At 34.9% G+C, this 17,284-nt stretch overlaps 1 protein-coding gene across 1 annotated transcript in view; it reads right to left on the reverse strand.

The window, feature by feature from the left end:
• The window catches only part of LOC123552228 (receptor-type tyrosine-protein phosphatase delta-like), a 71,488-nt gene that overhangs the window by 17,974 nt on the left and 36,230 nt on the right, over window positions 1-17,284 (reverse strand). The window contains exons 4-5 of the mRNA XM_045341705.2: window positions 7,401-7,691; window positions 1,430-1,744 (exon numbers count right to left, since the gene is read on the reverse strand). Coding sequence (XP_045197640.2) covers window positions 1,430-1,744; window positions 7,401-7,691 — 606 coding nt within the window. The remainder of the gene's footprint in view (window positions 1-1,429; window positions 1,745-7,400; window positions 7,692-17,284) is intronic.

Raw genomic sequence — 17,284 nt, forward strand, 5'->3', positions numbered from 1 at the left:
AATATCATGCTGTATCTTCAATAACAAGAAAGTAAGTCAAAAGGTCACGATTAAGACTATTCAAGATAAGTATTGAAATCTGTATAAAAATATACAGGTGGTCCAAATTTCAAAATTGTAACTTCATAAACGAAAAAAAAATGGTCAGTAGGTCACGATTAAGACTATTCAAGATGAGTATTGAAATCTGTATCAAACATTATTCAGGTGGTCCAAATCTTTTTGTTGTAGCTTCAAAACCAAGAAAGTAGGTCAGAAGGTCAGGGCTTAGAACGTGGTCCAATTTTGTATGCTGTTAAGATTGCTGTATATGTCATTCAAATTTAAAGGCTGTTTCTTAAAAAAACAAAAACGTAGGTCAGTAGGCCAAGGTCACAGTCAAGTGACCCCCAATTACTTGGGGTCATCAGGTAATTATAATTAAACAGTAAAGGAAATATGATCAAATAATTTTTGAAGTATTTTTTCCTATATAACTCATATACAAGTGACCACCGGCGCTAGGCCTCTTTCGCCCCAAGGGGCATAATCTGAACGATCTTGTTTAAGATCCACTAGGCAATGCTATAAACCAAATATCAAAGGCTTAAGCCTTGAACTTTTAGACAAGAAGTTTTTTTTAAATCCTATATAAGTCTATGTAAAACGTAAGCCCCCGGGGCAGGGCCTTTTTACACCCCTGGGGCATAACTTGAACAAGTATGATAGAGGATAACTAGGCAATGCAACATCCCAAAATCAAAAGCCTAGGCCTATCAGTTTCAGGCAAGAAGATTTTTCCTATATAAGTCTATGTAAAACTTGGACCACCTAAGTGGAGCCTCTTTCCACTTCAGGGGCATGTTTTGAATAATCTTGGTAAAGGACTACTAGGCGATGCTACATACCAAATATCAAAAGCCTAGGCATTGCAGTTTCAGACAAAAGGATTTTTAAAATTTTTCCTATACATGTATAAATCTTTGTAAAACTTGGACCCATGGGGCGGGACCTCTTTTCACTCTAGGGGTTTAATTTGAATAATCTTAGTAGAAGACCATAAGGCAATGCTACATACCAATTATCAAAGGTCTGAGTCTTGTGGTTTCAGACTATAAAATTTTCAAAGTTGTATTCCTATATAAGTCTATGTAAACCATGTGACCCCCGGGGCGGGGCCATATTTGAATCTAGGGGGAAAATTTGGACAATCTTGGACTACTATCTAAGTCATAGGCCCTGTGATTTTGGGCAAAAAGTTTTTCTTTTCCATTGCCATGACAACCAGTGTTCTATGTGGAATTCAATTCTTTGTAAACTTTGGAAAGGGGCCACCCAAGGATCATTCATGTGAAGTTTAGGAGGAGATGTTATTTAAAGGAAAAGGTTGACGGACCGACGGACTCCGGGCGATCACAACAGAAAAGTAACAGATTTCACAGTATGTTACCTGCTTCCATTGTGTTTATAATCTTTGGGCGACTTCTGACACCATCACCACGTCGTGTGTAGCCAGCTACTGTCACCTGGTATCGTGTATTGGGCAGCAAGTCAGTTATTACAGCTTCGTTTTTATTTCCATCGTTCACATCTTCAATTTTCTCTGTGCTCATAATAACATTGTTATTTTGATCTACCTTGGCATAATACACATAATACCCTCGAATAGTTCCTTTACGGTCCATTGGCCGTGGAGGTTGCCATTCCACATATATGGTCGTAGCGTTGACAGCTTGCACTTGTACACGTTCAGGCTCATTTGGAACTGTGAAAAAAAAAAAAGAAAACAGTAATCCTAATACAAGATGTAAAAGTTGCAGTATGTCTAAATTACTAGTCGTTACATGTACAGAACTCTTTAAATTCATTTGCCTAGTTCATATTTGACTTGAAATTGAGATTAATTGTGAAAGTGCATGATTTGTTAATAATTGAATAAAACAACTTGGTAGAGAGTAGAACCTCTCCATCTGTAATATTAACAACAACACTCATACATCAATAAAAGATGAACTTGAAATGGAGGTGATAAAGCTAAAAACATTTGTGTGAAAATTTACTTGACAGTTAATGAAAAAGAACAAGGCCTGAAATCTACCTAACTGCATTTAAACATACCATGAAAGAACTGTTTGTTCTAATGTCATTAATTAAGCAAAACAAAAAAACTATGCACATGAAAATAAAAATATTATGTACGTATAGGGTCGGTTCCGAATCTTCGTAAAACATTTGGTGAATTCTGATCGTAACTATAGACAAAGTAGTTTGGTACACTACCCCTTGAAAACAAGTGATGTCACTAGTCAGTGACCAATACTCTCCTCGTGGAACAACCTCCCCTGTGGGATAGGGTTAAAGGTAAAGAGTTAAAGTCCTTGCCTGTTATATAGGCGGTATAGACCTGATCTCACACCATATACCTTTAGCTGACATATCAAGTGTTTAAAATCAACAAAAATGTAGACAGCACAATTGAGAAAGCGCCATGAGAAAACCAACATAGTGCGTTCGCGTTCAGGATCCATACTGTTCCCTTTCAAACCCTATTTCAATTAGAGAAACTGATAGTGAACAGTATGGATCCTGACCAGACTGCAAGGATGCACAGGCTGGTCAGCATCCATGCTGGTCACAAACGCACAAAGTTGGTTTTCTCATGGCATGGCTCAATTACTTTCTGTCTCATATTAGATGCCAATCTTTCAAGCAGAGAAGAGCTGGTTAAGGATGAAATCAAAATCTGAAATATAATTAAGATTGAACTTTAATGCCTTAAAAAGTCAATGATGTAAAAAGCTTAGACTGATATACTGATCCCGTCTAATTACCTAATTATTAGTCTGGAATACTTTATTTGCAAAATTAAAGGTCCACAACATTGCAAAAAACAATCTTCAGTTTGATAACATCAGCACTACATAACCTCCCTTAATACTTGCGGTGGAAAATATAACTAGCAGTTTTAAAGTAGCCTCGACGGTCTTTCAAAAGAATCTAAAACTTGGCCAAAATTTAGTCCACCAGAACTTGGTACTAATTGAAGTTTACCAAAAAAAATGGTTGAAATCCAACTCTTGTTTTGGAGGACTAGGCAGGACAACAAACATTTTGGTTCTGGGCTTAGTTTGTTTGTGATTCACTAGTTGCTAGGCAACTAGTCTATGTCACTGGTTGCTAGGCAACCAGATTTTATATATTATGAAAGTAATCTTACTGTTACTAAGAACATAGTAACAGTATAAAGAAAATACAAATGAAATATGACCTATTCTGTTACACATGACAAAAAGGATTGCATCTTTTGCAGGTTCTGGATACTACATCTAGGGTGCACTAAGATAGAGCTCGAGTAACATGGGAAAATTTTTAAAACATGTTTTTAAAATATCTTTCTTCCAAGATACAGTCATTGGTTGGCTAAAAATATCACCACACGTAGTAAACAACGAAAATTCGAATATGATGACAGATGGTGATGACAAAGATGATGACTATGACTCAAGTTAGTAGTTTTATTTCAAGATGGGGCCTGGAAGGTTAAAAGGTCAAGGTTAAAAATGATAATAAGTTTCCATGTCAAATATTTCTTGGGTTAGATTAGTGCAGCTCTTAGCTTTCTATGACGAAACTTTGCATTTTCCAGACTAAATTCTAGATTACATAATGTCGCTTGCGGACCATTCAAATAAAAAAGTCTGTTAAATTTGTTATTTCTGGGTAAACAATTTACAAGCTGTAAGTTAAATACGAAGCTACAACACAGCTTTGCTTTTTGTAAGTTTCTACACGGGTTAGGAGATATTGGTACGTAAGTGGCATCAGCATCTGCACAATGTACACAACCGACTTGCGGGTTTTCACAAATATAGGTGGGGGAGGTAGAAAAAATAACAGCAATATGTCAACACTTCAATAAATTCAACTGAGTAATATTCAAAGAATTGTTGTGCTAAGCCAAAAACAGACTGCCAAAGACAATGATAATCATGCTCCACACCCAACCCAATTACTCCCCTATCTTCATAATTCAACTAAAACTGCATTGTTCTTTTATTTCAAGACCTACATACATATACATAAAGACAGAAAGCATCTATACACAGTTATAAGTGTCTGACAAAAACTGTGCAAATATTTTGATCAAATTTCCGATACATTCAAAACTTCAGTTTTACAGGCACATGTTAAAGTTTACTGCTAAACTCAGCCACATCTGCAATGATCCAAAATTATTACCCTTAGATGAAAATATCAAGCCCGCAATAACTGTAATTCTTTGAAACCCACATCCATATGAGTCCAGTTGCTATGAAGTGTTGACTTTTTGTTATGTTGAAAAAATAAAAATAAATTAAGGGCAGAGGAAAACAAAACATATATAAAACAAAACAAGAAAAAGGAAGAAAGAAACTAAAAATTCTATTTCTTGCAGTCATGTTTTTAAGGAAAGTAAAAGTGAAAGGATGAAAATCATGAACAAAAACTTAAATTTGATGATTTGGATTCCTCTTAGAGCATATCTTTGCGGTAGGTGTAGCATCATTAAGCTGTGGAAAAGTCATACTCCAGTTAAAAGATATGTATCTACAGTGGTATACATATAGTGGGCAGTGAAATCACTTCATAAGAGTGTGACCGTGGATCAAAGCGGCATAAATCCATCTGGAATCTTTCTCCAGAATGATATGTATCATGAAATTTAAACGGGGGAATAAGAAGGAGGCACGAAGATACAAGAAAATGGCATATCAGTTTTCAAACAAACTTTCTTAATTGAGAACAAGAGCTCCGCCAAGCGAGGCAACATATGCCCGAAAAGTTACATCAGGATGGGAGCAAAATTTAAAGATCTTGACTGCTGAAGCCCAAAGGACAGGAACAAAAAAGGGAAGAAATTTAAAAAAATCTAAGTCCACAAAAAATATCCTAAGTCCTCAAAATAATCCTTACCTGGTACAGGTATGCCAAAATACACCTAACCATTGGAGGTACCATCCATGTTTTACTAAAGAAAAGTGGTCTCCGTTTTTCTCTACGGCTAATAATGAAAAAAAAGTTTCAAAATAAACTATTATAGTAACATAAAAGGGAAGTTATTCAAAGAAAAAATTATTGTAAGTGAACAAAAGAAGGATCTGCCAAATAAAAACAAGAGCACTGAAATGCAGAGCAATATACACAAAACAGTCATATATGACCTTTGACCCCTAAGTGTGACCTTGAAGCGAGTCATCCGAAACATGTGCTCTGCACGTCGGCTTAGTGTGGTGAACATCTATGCCAAGTTTCTTTGAAATCCTTCATGCAGTTCAAGATTACAAAGCTGACACGAAACAAACTGTTATGACTTTTAACCCCTAAGGGTGACATTGACCTTAAAGCAAGGCATCCAAAACATACGCTCTGCACGTCGTCTCGGTGTGGTAAACATTTGTGTCAAGTTTCTTTGAAATCCATCAAGGTGTTCAATAGTTACAGAGCGGACACTACATTGCTAACGGAAAGACGGACGGACGTTCCTACATATGAGTATTTATGTGGCTACTCTTTTGTTCTCTCTGATGTTCTTTTAGCCACGTAAAAGAAAAATAGCCACATAAATAAATGACATCAAAGAAAAAGTACAGTTACCTATTGTTCCTATAGCCATTTAAGTATGCAAATGTGGGCTCGGACAGACGGACGGACGGACAGACGGACACCGGGGGTATAACATAGTACGTCTCTTCGGGCGTAAAATAACAAATTACAAATGTCGCCGTAACAAGAAATATAAGCACTTGACCTTGAACTTTGACCTTGACCTGAGAAATGATTGTAACACAAGTTATGCACATCATGTAGAGGTAAATATTGCATTGGTGATTCAAAACCTTTTAGGAGTATAGTGGTTATAAATCCAACATAGAATCTTAAGACTAAAACCTTTGACCTTAATTTGTTACCTTTACCTTAATCAGCAATATTGGGTATTGTTTAAAAAAGATTAACATTTCACAAAAGTCCTTACAGTGGTATAAAAAAAGTGGTAAAACATAAAATCTAAGGCTCTAACTTTTGACATCGTTGTGTAGTGTTATGGCACATGGATTCTTAATATTGTTTCAGTAAGTTGTGAAGACTTCAGCCTAAATTCAATAAAAGTATTCAAGGTGTTTATGCATGTAACTGTACAGACAGATGAATGGACTGGCATAATGAGAAATATATTGGACTTGTAACTTAGTTGTAAATTAATTTCCTTAAAAGTGTTATCTGGAACATTTTGATAATAAACATTAAAAAGTAATGATATGCATCATAGTAAAACAAGCTAAAGTGAAAAGTGATACTCAAACTGTTTCCTAAAAACATATTCAGATTTGGATACATATACATGGTTATGGTGATTGACTAATGAGTGATTAATGATTGATGATATCACATGAGTCACAAGACAATCTAAAAAATAACAGCAATCTAGACAGTTGATTATATATTGTCTATAAAATATAGAAACAAAGTTCAAACACATTAAGACAATTAAGAAAAAAAAAAGAAATATATTTTACTAAATTATATTTTACAATTATATTTTCAACTTCAGTAGTTAAATAAATTCCTTATAAATCATAGCACGACATCTATACAAATAGTGTATAGGGCTCAACAAGTCCTCTCGTAACTATAAGCAGAAATCGGTTCCTGGCAAACGGAACTTGGTTAGAATGGATTTGTAAATTATTAAAATATATAACATAACAGTACCTTTTTCAAATTTTTTTCATGCATGCATTTAACTTATAACTCTGCATCTTACTTTGAATATGACAAATTTTCAACATCTGCCTAAATCAAACTTTTAAAGATAAAACAATTTATAACAAATATTTAAAAAATGACATGCAACGTCAGAACCGCTTTAAAATGAAATTTCAAAGCTGTATTTTCAAAACTTACTTTATGGCCAACTAATTTCTTTTCAAAAGCATCATGCTAATGGCTATAATAATTGTTTTTTTCGGTCTTTCTGCAAATCTTTAAAACAGAATGTTAAAGTAATATGTGAATGAAAGGAAACAAAATATCGTTTGTTTGTTTGTTTGTTTTGGCTTTTACGCCGTTTTTCAACAGTATTTCAGTTATGTAACGGCGGGCAGTTAACCTAACCAGTGTTCCTGGATTCTGTACCAGTGCAAACCTGTTCTCCGCAAGTAACTGCCAATTACCACACATGAATCAGAGGTGGAGGACTAAAGATTTCAGACACAATGTCGTTTATCAAATAGTCACGGAGAACACACGCCCCGCCCGAGGATCGATCTCGCGAACCCGCGATCCGTAGACCGACGCTCTACCTACTGAGCTAAGCGGGCGGGTTGAAAAATATCTGGAAAGCTATCTAATGTATAAAACTGTAGAACACAAGAAAATCTTACTAAATTCCGGTGTTTTTGCCTGCACGAGTATAGTACGAACTCCGAGGCCTCGTGAACTACGAGCGGCAAGTTGTATATGATATATAGTATCCGGTACAAGATCCGTCAGTATGTATTTTGTGGTAGGAGGGAGTACTCTGACTTGGTTATTGGTATGTTTCTGCGAGTCATTATAGTACAGTGTGTAATCGACAACTTGATCAATGTCTTCTGGTGCATCCCACGTTATCTCTATCTCGTTGGGTGATATCGGCCTGGCTCGCAGGTTCCTTGGTTGGAGTGGTACACGTACTGTAATATATGGACACTTTTCTGTCTTTCTATAATGACAGTATATATAAGTAAAAATATATTTTATACTAATGAAGAAACACTGACTGATATACCATACAATTCAAGTTAAATATTTTCCACAAAGATTCTCAATTTATGCCTAATCGACAAATATAATCTTCTTGTCTTAAAAAAATACCATTCACATTCTTCTAAAGTACATATCATACCAGAATATGTAAAAGTATAGGTGTAGTTGTACTTATTATATCCGTTCATAAAATATCAGAGCACTGTCAAATCTAGATAAAAATCAGCTACATCAGTTCATAAATACACTATCTAATTTTATTTAAATACCTACCAAATCCAGAGGGAGTAGAGCTATATATATAGATTTTCACCTTTACTAGAAAAAGGAACAAGCTATCAAACGCCAGTACCCTCTGCGTGTCATAAACCTTGTCTACGCATCAGACGCAGTGCTTCCTGCTTGCATTTACGCACCGGTTATTGCAAATAGAAGTCTTACAGTACTTGGTGAAAACTCACCAATAACAAGACAAAGAGTTTCTTTTCAGAGTATTCATTAAAATCTAAAAAAGGAAAGAAAAAACAAGAAACCATGCACAACGACTAAAAAGATTGAAAGAAAGGATATTTATAAAAAGGAACAAGAGCTGTCTCCATAGGATGACACATGCCCCCGATGGCGCTTTGAATGAATAGTTATGGCCGATGTTAGAGTTTAGGACCTTTGACCTACGGACCTGGGTCTTGCGCGCGACACGTCGTCTTACTGTAGTACACATTCATGCCCAATAATTTTAAAATCCATGCATGAATGACAAAGATATGGAACGGACACGCCCATCAATGCACTATCATGGAATATGACCTTTAACGTCTAAGTGTGACCTTGACCTTTGAGCTACGGAAATGGGTCTTGCGCGTGACACGTTGTCTTACTGTGGTACACATTCATGCCAAGTTATTTGAAAATCTATCTATGGATGACAAAGATATGGACCGGACACGAATGCACTATCATGAAAAATGACCTTTAACGTCTAAGTGTGACCTTGACCTTTGAGCTACGGACCTGGGTCTTGCGCGCGACACGTCGTTTTACTGTGGTACACATTCATGCCAAGTTATCTGAAAATCCATCCATGGATGACAAAGATATGGACCGGACACGAATGCACTATCATGAAAAATGACCTTTAACGTCTAAGTGTGACCTTGACCTTTGAGCTACGGACCTGGGTCTTGCACGCGACACGTCGTCTTACTGTGGAACACATTCATGCCAAGTTATTTGAAAATCCATCCATCGATGGCAAAGATATGGACCGGATACGAAAATTGCGGACAGACTGACAGACCGACAGACCGACAGACGGACAGACGGTTCAAAAACTATATGCCTCCCTTCGGGGGCATAAAAATATGGAAAAAGAAAATTTCACAATTTTTCCGCTGCATCTTTAAAACCAAAGAATAATTAAATCAAAGCGTTCTTGATACCTCCACCATTTATGTTTACATTAAGAAACAAATGAAATAAGGCAGGAAATACAATTTTAAACTTTAGCCTGCTGGCGGCAAGTGAGTTTGCCTTTGCGACCAGTGCAGAGCAAGATCAGCCTGCACATCCGTGCAGGCTGATCATGGTCTGCATCTTTCACTATGCAATCAGTAAATTTTCAGAGAAAACCCCTTTGAATAATTAATGGTATTACCCAAACCGTAATATGGACCAGTCTAGTTTAGAAATCAAGCAGGGTAAAGGTTAAAAGAATAAATATAGTAAAATATCTGAACAGCTGTGATAATATTAACAAACTATAAACTATTTCTAGCAATATTTTGACATAAAAATCGAATGTAATAAACAATACATTCTACTTAATGTGTATAAATTGCAAATCCTAAATTTTCAGTTCGTTTATGTATGGTATAATCTAAGTTGCATTCTATGCATATGGTATGAACTATGTTCAAGTCCATATGAATGATATAAACTACATTTCATCATGTATTGTTCGAACTGCATCAAGTGTACAAGATGTAGAAGTTAGTTCATAGCACTGTCAAATTATCATAACCGAACCATGAAATCTGATTGTTTTGGGTAAAATATCATTTACTAAAGTTAAAGTTTTAAAATTTGAAAAGTTCTGTTACATGAACAGTAATGACATCACAAAAACAGTACAAAAACATTTATATGAAATAACTGCTCTTGTATTAAACTTCATGTAACTTGATCAATCCATGGGTCAAAGATTGTCAGACCACAATTTGAATGTACAAGATTCAGTAAAACAAAGTAAAGGTGTGATGCGAAACATACTGTTGGGAAATCTGAAACATTTACAGATAAATATAAGAAGTGCTGAAAGAAAAGACAAAATATTTAAATCCAGTTCATCAAGAGAAATGTCATTACCGACAATTTCTATATATCCGCACAAACAGAGAAGAAAAGTAAACAGCTGTCAGTAACATGTTGCAACAATTTCACAAACAAAGGAGCGTAGCTCGGCAAAATCAAAGAAGCATGTGCTTGAACAGTTTCGCAAAGGTAATAAAGCACACTGAAATATGTACAGTATTACATTTTTAACAATTTTCTACTGTTCAATATAATGTTTTCCCCCTTCACCATCAAGCGTTGGGGATTGACTTTTGTAGTTAAAAATAATGCCTAACCCCTTCACTTTCAGTTCTAAACGCTTCAGTTTCAGTAACCATAGCTACACCCCCGGTAACATCAACGTAATACTTATATGCTTAAAAGTATCGCAATCTATTTGCATAATTAATTATTCTAAAAACATGCTGTTAGTTATGATTATATATCAAATAAAATACTTTAAATACAAACTATATAGGATTGATCATGTTAAAACGTGGTAAAAATATTGTCATATTTTGTACTCGATATATAGCATTCTTTTACACAGGATAGTCCACAATGAAAAGGAAATAGGTGCTAATTTTAATTTACAAAAGGTAACCTTCCCTGTGTTCCTCAGATTCAACCGCAGTTCTTATTGTTCCTTAGAATTTCAACATGAAGCAGATGTTGGACAAGTGACTTATAAACATACTATTTTCTGTCAGATTACGATGTGGCGATTCGCCTCACACTGGGATATAAGTGCCAACATCTAGGCTGCACATAGTTCTGTTTGAAGAACATAACATCATTAGATTTTAGAAAAAAAATTGAGGCAAAAATTCCCCAAGTCTGTTTCAAATCTTTTTTTTATTTCTCTTTATTTCAAGTTATGATTATTTGCTGTATTATTATGTTGAACCCTTTGAATGTTTAAATGAACTGAATTTGAAAAGCTAAAAAGGACTGCAGAACACTTCATTACAATTTTTATCCTCATACTAAAAGGTCTTGACTTAACACTTTTCATAACCCACTTTCTACTAGACATTTACGAATTAAGTCTACGTGGACTGTGAACACCTAAGACGATCAATTTTTCAAGGGGACCGTCTCAACATGATACTTTTAATTTATGTATGGTAGGAAAACATTCCAATAATGATTGTAAGGTCTGGCTTATTATGCTACCGCACAGGATAAGATTTGGATTTGTCTGTCCGTCTGTCTGTCCGCCAGAGAGGTGTTTTGTTATGCATATCGCAAAAAGTATTTGATCTAGCGTCATAACACTTTCCCGAAAGGTTCTTCAATATTATAAGTTGCGCATCTGCGACAAAGTTGAAAAGGTGAGCTAATCTGTTCGCAATGTATCCGTATTCCATCGTCGTCGTCGTTCGAAATGAAAATAAATCTTAACAGGGTTAGCTGGGATCAAAATGTAGGTCAGCAGGTAAAACATTGTGAAAACTGTAGAAAACGTAATATCTTGCGTCTCCATTCCTTTGTTGTTATTATACGCCCAAAGAAACGTATTTTGGTGTTCGTCTGACCATCTGTCTGTCTGTGTGTCCGTCTTAGGGGTCAAAGGTCATATAACTTTGTTTCGAGTGCGATGTGTAACTCTTAAACTGCTTGAAGGATTAAAAAAAACTTGGCACAAATGTTCACCACATTGAGACGACGTGCAGAGCACATAGCTCGCTTCAAGATAAAGGTCACACTTAGAGGTTAAAGGTCACATGACTTTGTTTTGTGTTTATTTTGCTTTGCATTGCGGTGCTCTTGTTTTTATTTGGCAGATTCCCTTTTTTGTTCACTTACAATATTTTTTATTGGATTGCTTCCCTTTTATGTTAACTAGAAATAGGTTATTTTGTAACTTTTTTATTATTACCCGTAGATAAAAACCGAGACCACTTTTCTTTGGTACAACATGGATGGTACCTGCAAAGTTAAGGTGTATTTTGACACATCTGTACCTGTTAATAATTTTAGTGGACTAAGTGTTTTTCAGGGAATTTCTTCCCTTTGTTGTCATTTTCCTTAGGACTTCAACAGTAAAGTTCTTTAAATTTTGCTCCCATCCTCTGATATTTGACTTTATCAAAACCTTTGGGGGCCTCCGCGGCCGAGTGGTTAAGGTTGCTGACTTCAAATCACTTGCCCCTCATCGATTAGGGTTCGAGCCTCACTCGGGGCGTTGAATTCTTCATGTGAGGAAGCCATCCAGCTGGTTTACAGAAGGTCGGTGGTTCTACCCAGGTGCCCGCTTGTGATGAAATAATGCACGGAGCTGGAAAGTCGCCATATGACCTATCATGTGTCGGTTCGACGTTAAATCAAAAAAAAAAAAAAAAAAAAAAAAAAAAAAAAAAAAAAATATCAAAAACTTTTACCAAAAATTCTAAGTTAAAAAGGGACATAACTCTGTCAAAATTCTAATCACAGTTATGAGGATTGTTTTCCTGGTGTAGTCTTCGATAGTAAATAACTATTTTAAGTTTAAAGTCAATAGCTTTGATAGTAACAGAGACATTTGACTTTATCAAAAACTTTAACCAAAAACTGTAATATAAAAGGGGGCATTATTCTGTCAAAATTCAAATCAGAGTTATAGGGATTGTTTTTCCCGGTGTAGACTTTGATAGTAAATAAGTATTTTAAGTTTCAGGTCAATAGCTTTGGTAGTAACAGACATATTTGTCTTTATCAAGAACTTTAACCAAAAATTCTTAGTTAAAAAGGGGCATAATTCTGTCAAATTCAAATCAGAGTTATAGGGATTATTTTTCCTGGTGTAAACGTTTATAGTAAATAAGTATTTTAAGTTGCACGTCAATAGCTTTGATAGTAACAGAGATATTTGACTTTATCAAAAATTTTAACTAAAAATTCTAAGTTAAAAAGGGGCATAATTATATCAAAATACAAATCAGAGTAACGCAGATTGTTTTTCCTGGTGTGGACTTCGATAGTTAATAATTATTTTAAGTTTCAAGTCAATAGCTTTGATAGTAACAGAGATATTTGACTTTATCAAAACCTTTAACCATAAATTCTAAGTTAAAAGGGGCATAATTCTATCAAAATTCAATCAGAGTTATGGGAATTATTTTTCCTCGATAGTAAATAACTATTATAAGTTTCAAGTCAATAGCTTTGATAGTAACAGAGATATTTAACTTTATCAAAAACTATAACCAGAAATGCTAAATTAGAAAGGGGCATAAGTCTGTAAAAATCAATCAGAGTTATGGTGATTGTTCTTCCTTGGGTAGACTTTGATAGTAAGTAATTATTTTAAGTTTCAAGTCAATAGCTTTGACAGTAACAGAGATATTTGACTTTATCAAAAATTTTAACCAACGGAGACACCGACGCCGACGCCGGAGTGAATGCAATAGCTCTACTTTTTCTTCGAAAAGTCGAGCTAAAAACAGGCACATCCAAATTTTATATCACCTACCGCATAGTGATGATATAATAACTCAAAACCTATTGCCGTTATAAACTCTTTTTCATATCGCGCATAATATAATAAAACTATGTTGAGACGGTCCCCTTGAAAAATCTATCGCCTTAGGTGTCCACAGTCCACGTAGACTTAATCCGTAAATGTCTACTACCTTCTATTTTTAATTAACAATGACTGCACTGCATTATTCAAAATTTTAGAAAATCAAAAGATGTTTATTTCATGTAATTTAATTGTTTCCTTGATTTGAACCACTTAAATGCATTACAAAATACAAGTTCAGGAGGAAAAATACACAGATATTAGAACTTCAAGTAATGGACTAACCCCTGATCATTTTACGAATAAAATTTATACCAAAATGTTTTGTCTGCAGAAACTTTAACATTTACGAACTTAAATGCCAGTCAAGATTTATAGTGAAATACATACACTAGGACTACATTAAGTCATTCAGCTAAATGCATAACATTCACTGGTAAAAAAAGTTTTGCAACATTTCGTTTTTGTTGTGTTGAGCGACCTGGGGAGTTTCCACATTTTTAAAGTTTATCACATGTTTGTCGTCGCGGGATTGAAATAAAGCCATTACATAAATTTAATAATACACTAAAGCTTTGATGTCGACGTCGTTTCAAGCATCGGAGATACTGTTCAAATTAATATGCTTATAATATTTAAAGAAAGTAGAATGTTTTATGTTTCGGCTGGAAAAGCTTTCACGTGATAAAAAGAATATTACATTTGTGACTTTCCACATTGAATTTATTATACATTTATATAAGAGGGCCAAGATGACCATAGGCTGCTCACCTGTGTAAACACCATAACAGTGTAAACATGTTTTATCCAGTGATTACATGGAAACAAATATTCTGACCAATCTTCGGTAAGATTTGAAAAAAACGCATGTTGAGTGTAAACAAACATTTCTTTGATTTGATTTGACTTAGTGATCTAGTTTTTGACTCCACGTGACCAAGATACAAACTTATCCAAGACTTTATGATAACAAACATTCTGGCCAAAATTTATGAAGATAGAATAAAAAATGTGGGCCCCTTCCCCTAGGGTGTAAACATGCTTATTCTTTGATTTGACCTGGTGACCTAGTTTTTGACCCCACATGACCCAGATAAAAATTCATTCATTTCATACAGACAAACAGTCTGGCCAAGTTTCATGCACATCAAATGAACAAGAGTGTTAACACGCTTTTTCTTTGATATCACTGAGTGACCTAGTTTCTGACCCTATATGACCCAGTTTCAAACTTGGCTTAGGAACCATCAAGATAAACATTCTGAGTAAGTTTCATAAAGACATGTTCATAACTGGGGCCTCTAGGTTGTTTACAAACTTTTCCTTTTCTTTGACCTGATGACCTAGTTTTTGACCCGACATGATCTAGTTTCGATCCAGGCCTACAGATTATCAAGATAATCATTCTGTGCAAGTTTGTGTCAAATCAAAGCATAAATGAAAACCTCTATATGGCTGAAAAGTTCAGAAAAGAAAATTTTGCCCCAAAGGGGCGGTAACTCTAGAATCAATGATGGAATCTAGCTGGTTTTCGAAAACAACCGCGATCTTATTGTGACTTAAGTTGTGTGTAAGTGGATCTGATAGATTCACCATGGAATCCAAGATTTATTGTTGTTGAAGATATTTTGCAAGTTTGTATCAAATCAAACCATAAATGAAGTCTCTATATGGCTGCAAATCAAAAATAGCAAATCTAAGGGAACATTTATCTTGAACTCATGACGGGATCTGGCCAGTTTTCGAAAGGAACAAAGACATTATACCAATACAAGTTGTGTGCAAATTTTATATAAATTGGTCATTCCGCATTTAGTCTCGATTCAGCCAAAAATTCTTAAATATCCGAGTAAATCTGTTGAAAGTGCAGCTTTGCAATGAATCTCTCTAAAGAAGTGTCTTATGAAAGTAAAATTTATGTTTGTTTGTTTTATTCATTTTTATTTAATTACGCCGCACTGCGCAGCCCTACCCGCCTCCAGTAAAACCAACAAATTGCATGCCGAGCAAAATTTGAATTTTGAGACCTGTTGTCCTGGATGTGATCCAAATCGTAATTGTATTATATGTAAAAAGGGGGAGGGGCCTTAGTTCAAAGTCAGGATATTATTTACAGAACATGTCGGTATTGGTTGAGGTATAATTTTCGTTTTTGTAATGTTTGAACTGTTATTTTTCGATTAAATTTGTCAAAAATTCCGAAAAATTAAAATAAAATAAATGATATAAAATGTTTGATGTTATTTATTTAGAGTTGTTAATTAGCAAAATCATCTATAAAGAGACCCGTGGTTCCCTTTCTGACTTGCATACAACACATTTAATGGCCATGAACTGTCCATACCCTACTTTTTATTATAACAACATTTAAAACATTAAATCATTTAAAACTTATTCAGAAAACGCAGTAACTTATTGTTCACATTCTATTTACGTCCGATCTATGCTATATATCGATTAGTACAATACACATCTTATTTATAAATACACGCCTCGTTGAATATGCCATGTCGGCAAATATTATATACGTTAACCGTTAGAAGTATGTTTGACCATGCCGTTTTACGAATGATCCATGCTTATAAATTGCTGCCATTTTTTAATTATCAAATATTTTTCTAATTTTGTTTTCTTTTTTATTTTTTATTTTTTTTTATTTTGTATTTCCTGGCCGAAAGTCCGAATTTTGTGCTCGCAGCGGTTTTCATGTATTTACGATAAAAACAAAATAACTATTTACTATAGCGCTGTATGAAGTTTTACAGGTATTTTTGTATAAATTCGTCCGTTTCTATATAACTTTACTTGACATTACCTTAAGGCAATATCTGATTTAAAAAGGCAACAGAACTCAACCTATATTTATTATCAAGCAGAGCTGAAAGTTTAAAGCGGTGATACTAAATAATAAATGTTCTATGCGGGCTTTTGTGAACGTGACGCCTCAATTTAGGGATATTTCGTTAAGCTAACAGTTACTCGCTTGGGTCCTTCAGTCACCATGCTGAGTCTGACTGACAGCCTGAATCAATTAGTAAGTGACGATAGCAGCATCATCATTGGCATATTTGAAGTTGGCATGATTTATGTTATATCCCGTCTAGCGTGGACATTTCGACAGACAGCGCCTTTTTGACTTGGCCCAAGAGCAGCACGAGTCTTCCTCCGTACACCGCAGTCACGTGGCATAATAAACTTAGTTTTTTGGCAGCAAGTAAATATTTAGATTTTAGCAGATCAGTTTTATCTCCGGTGATGAATCGAGAAAGAGAAATTTGCACGGATTTATTGTGCTTATATACCGTTAGTTAAACTGGTACCTGGCCTAATGATATCATGTAAACCAGAAACCATGCATAACGGACTTTAATACCCGAAGGTCATCAACTGCTTATGATGACTAGCAACGGTGTTTAAAGTTTTCCTTGCAAAATAAAGTAAATTATTTGCGGGAGAAAATAATTTCTATTTTTGAGAAAAACAAAACAAAACGAATAATTCATCCATGCAAAAATTCTGAAATGTACATAGAGTACTTAGCGCCAAACTACTGTTACTGCCTATGATACTATAGTTTTGCGCTCAGCCTTTGACATATCTGTATAAGTACTACTGAGCAGATTTTTCTAATAGTTGACAACATTTGAATTATCTACAACTTAAGATAACTTTAAGAAACCATTC

The sequence above is a fragment of the Mercenaria mercenaria genome, chromosome 4 (genome assembly GCF_021730395.1).
Source record: "Mercenaria mercenaria strain notata chromosome 4, MADL_Memer_1, whole genome shotgun sequence".
Lineage (NCBI taxonomy): Eukaryota > Metazoa > Mollusca > Bivalvia > Venerida > Veneridae > Mercenaria > Mercenaria mercenaria.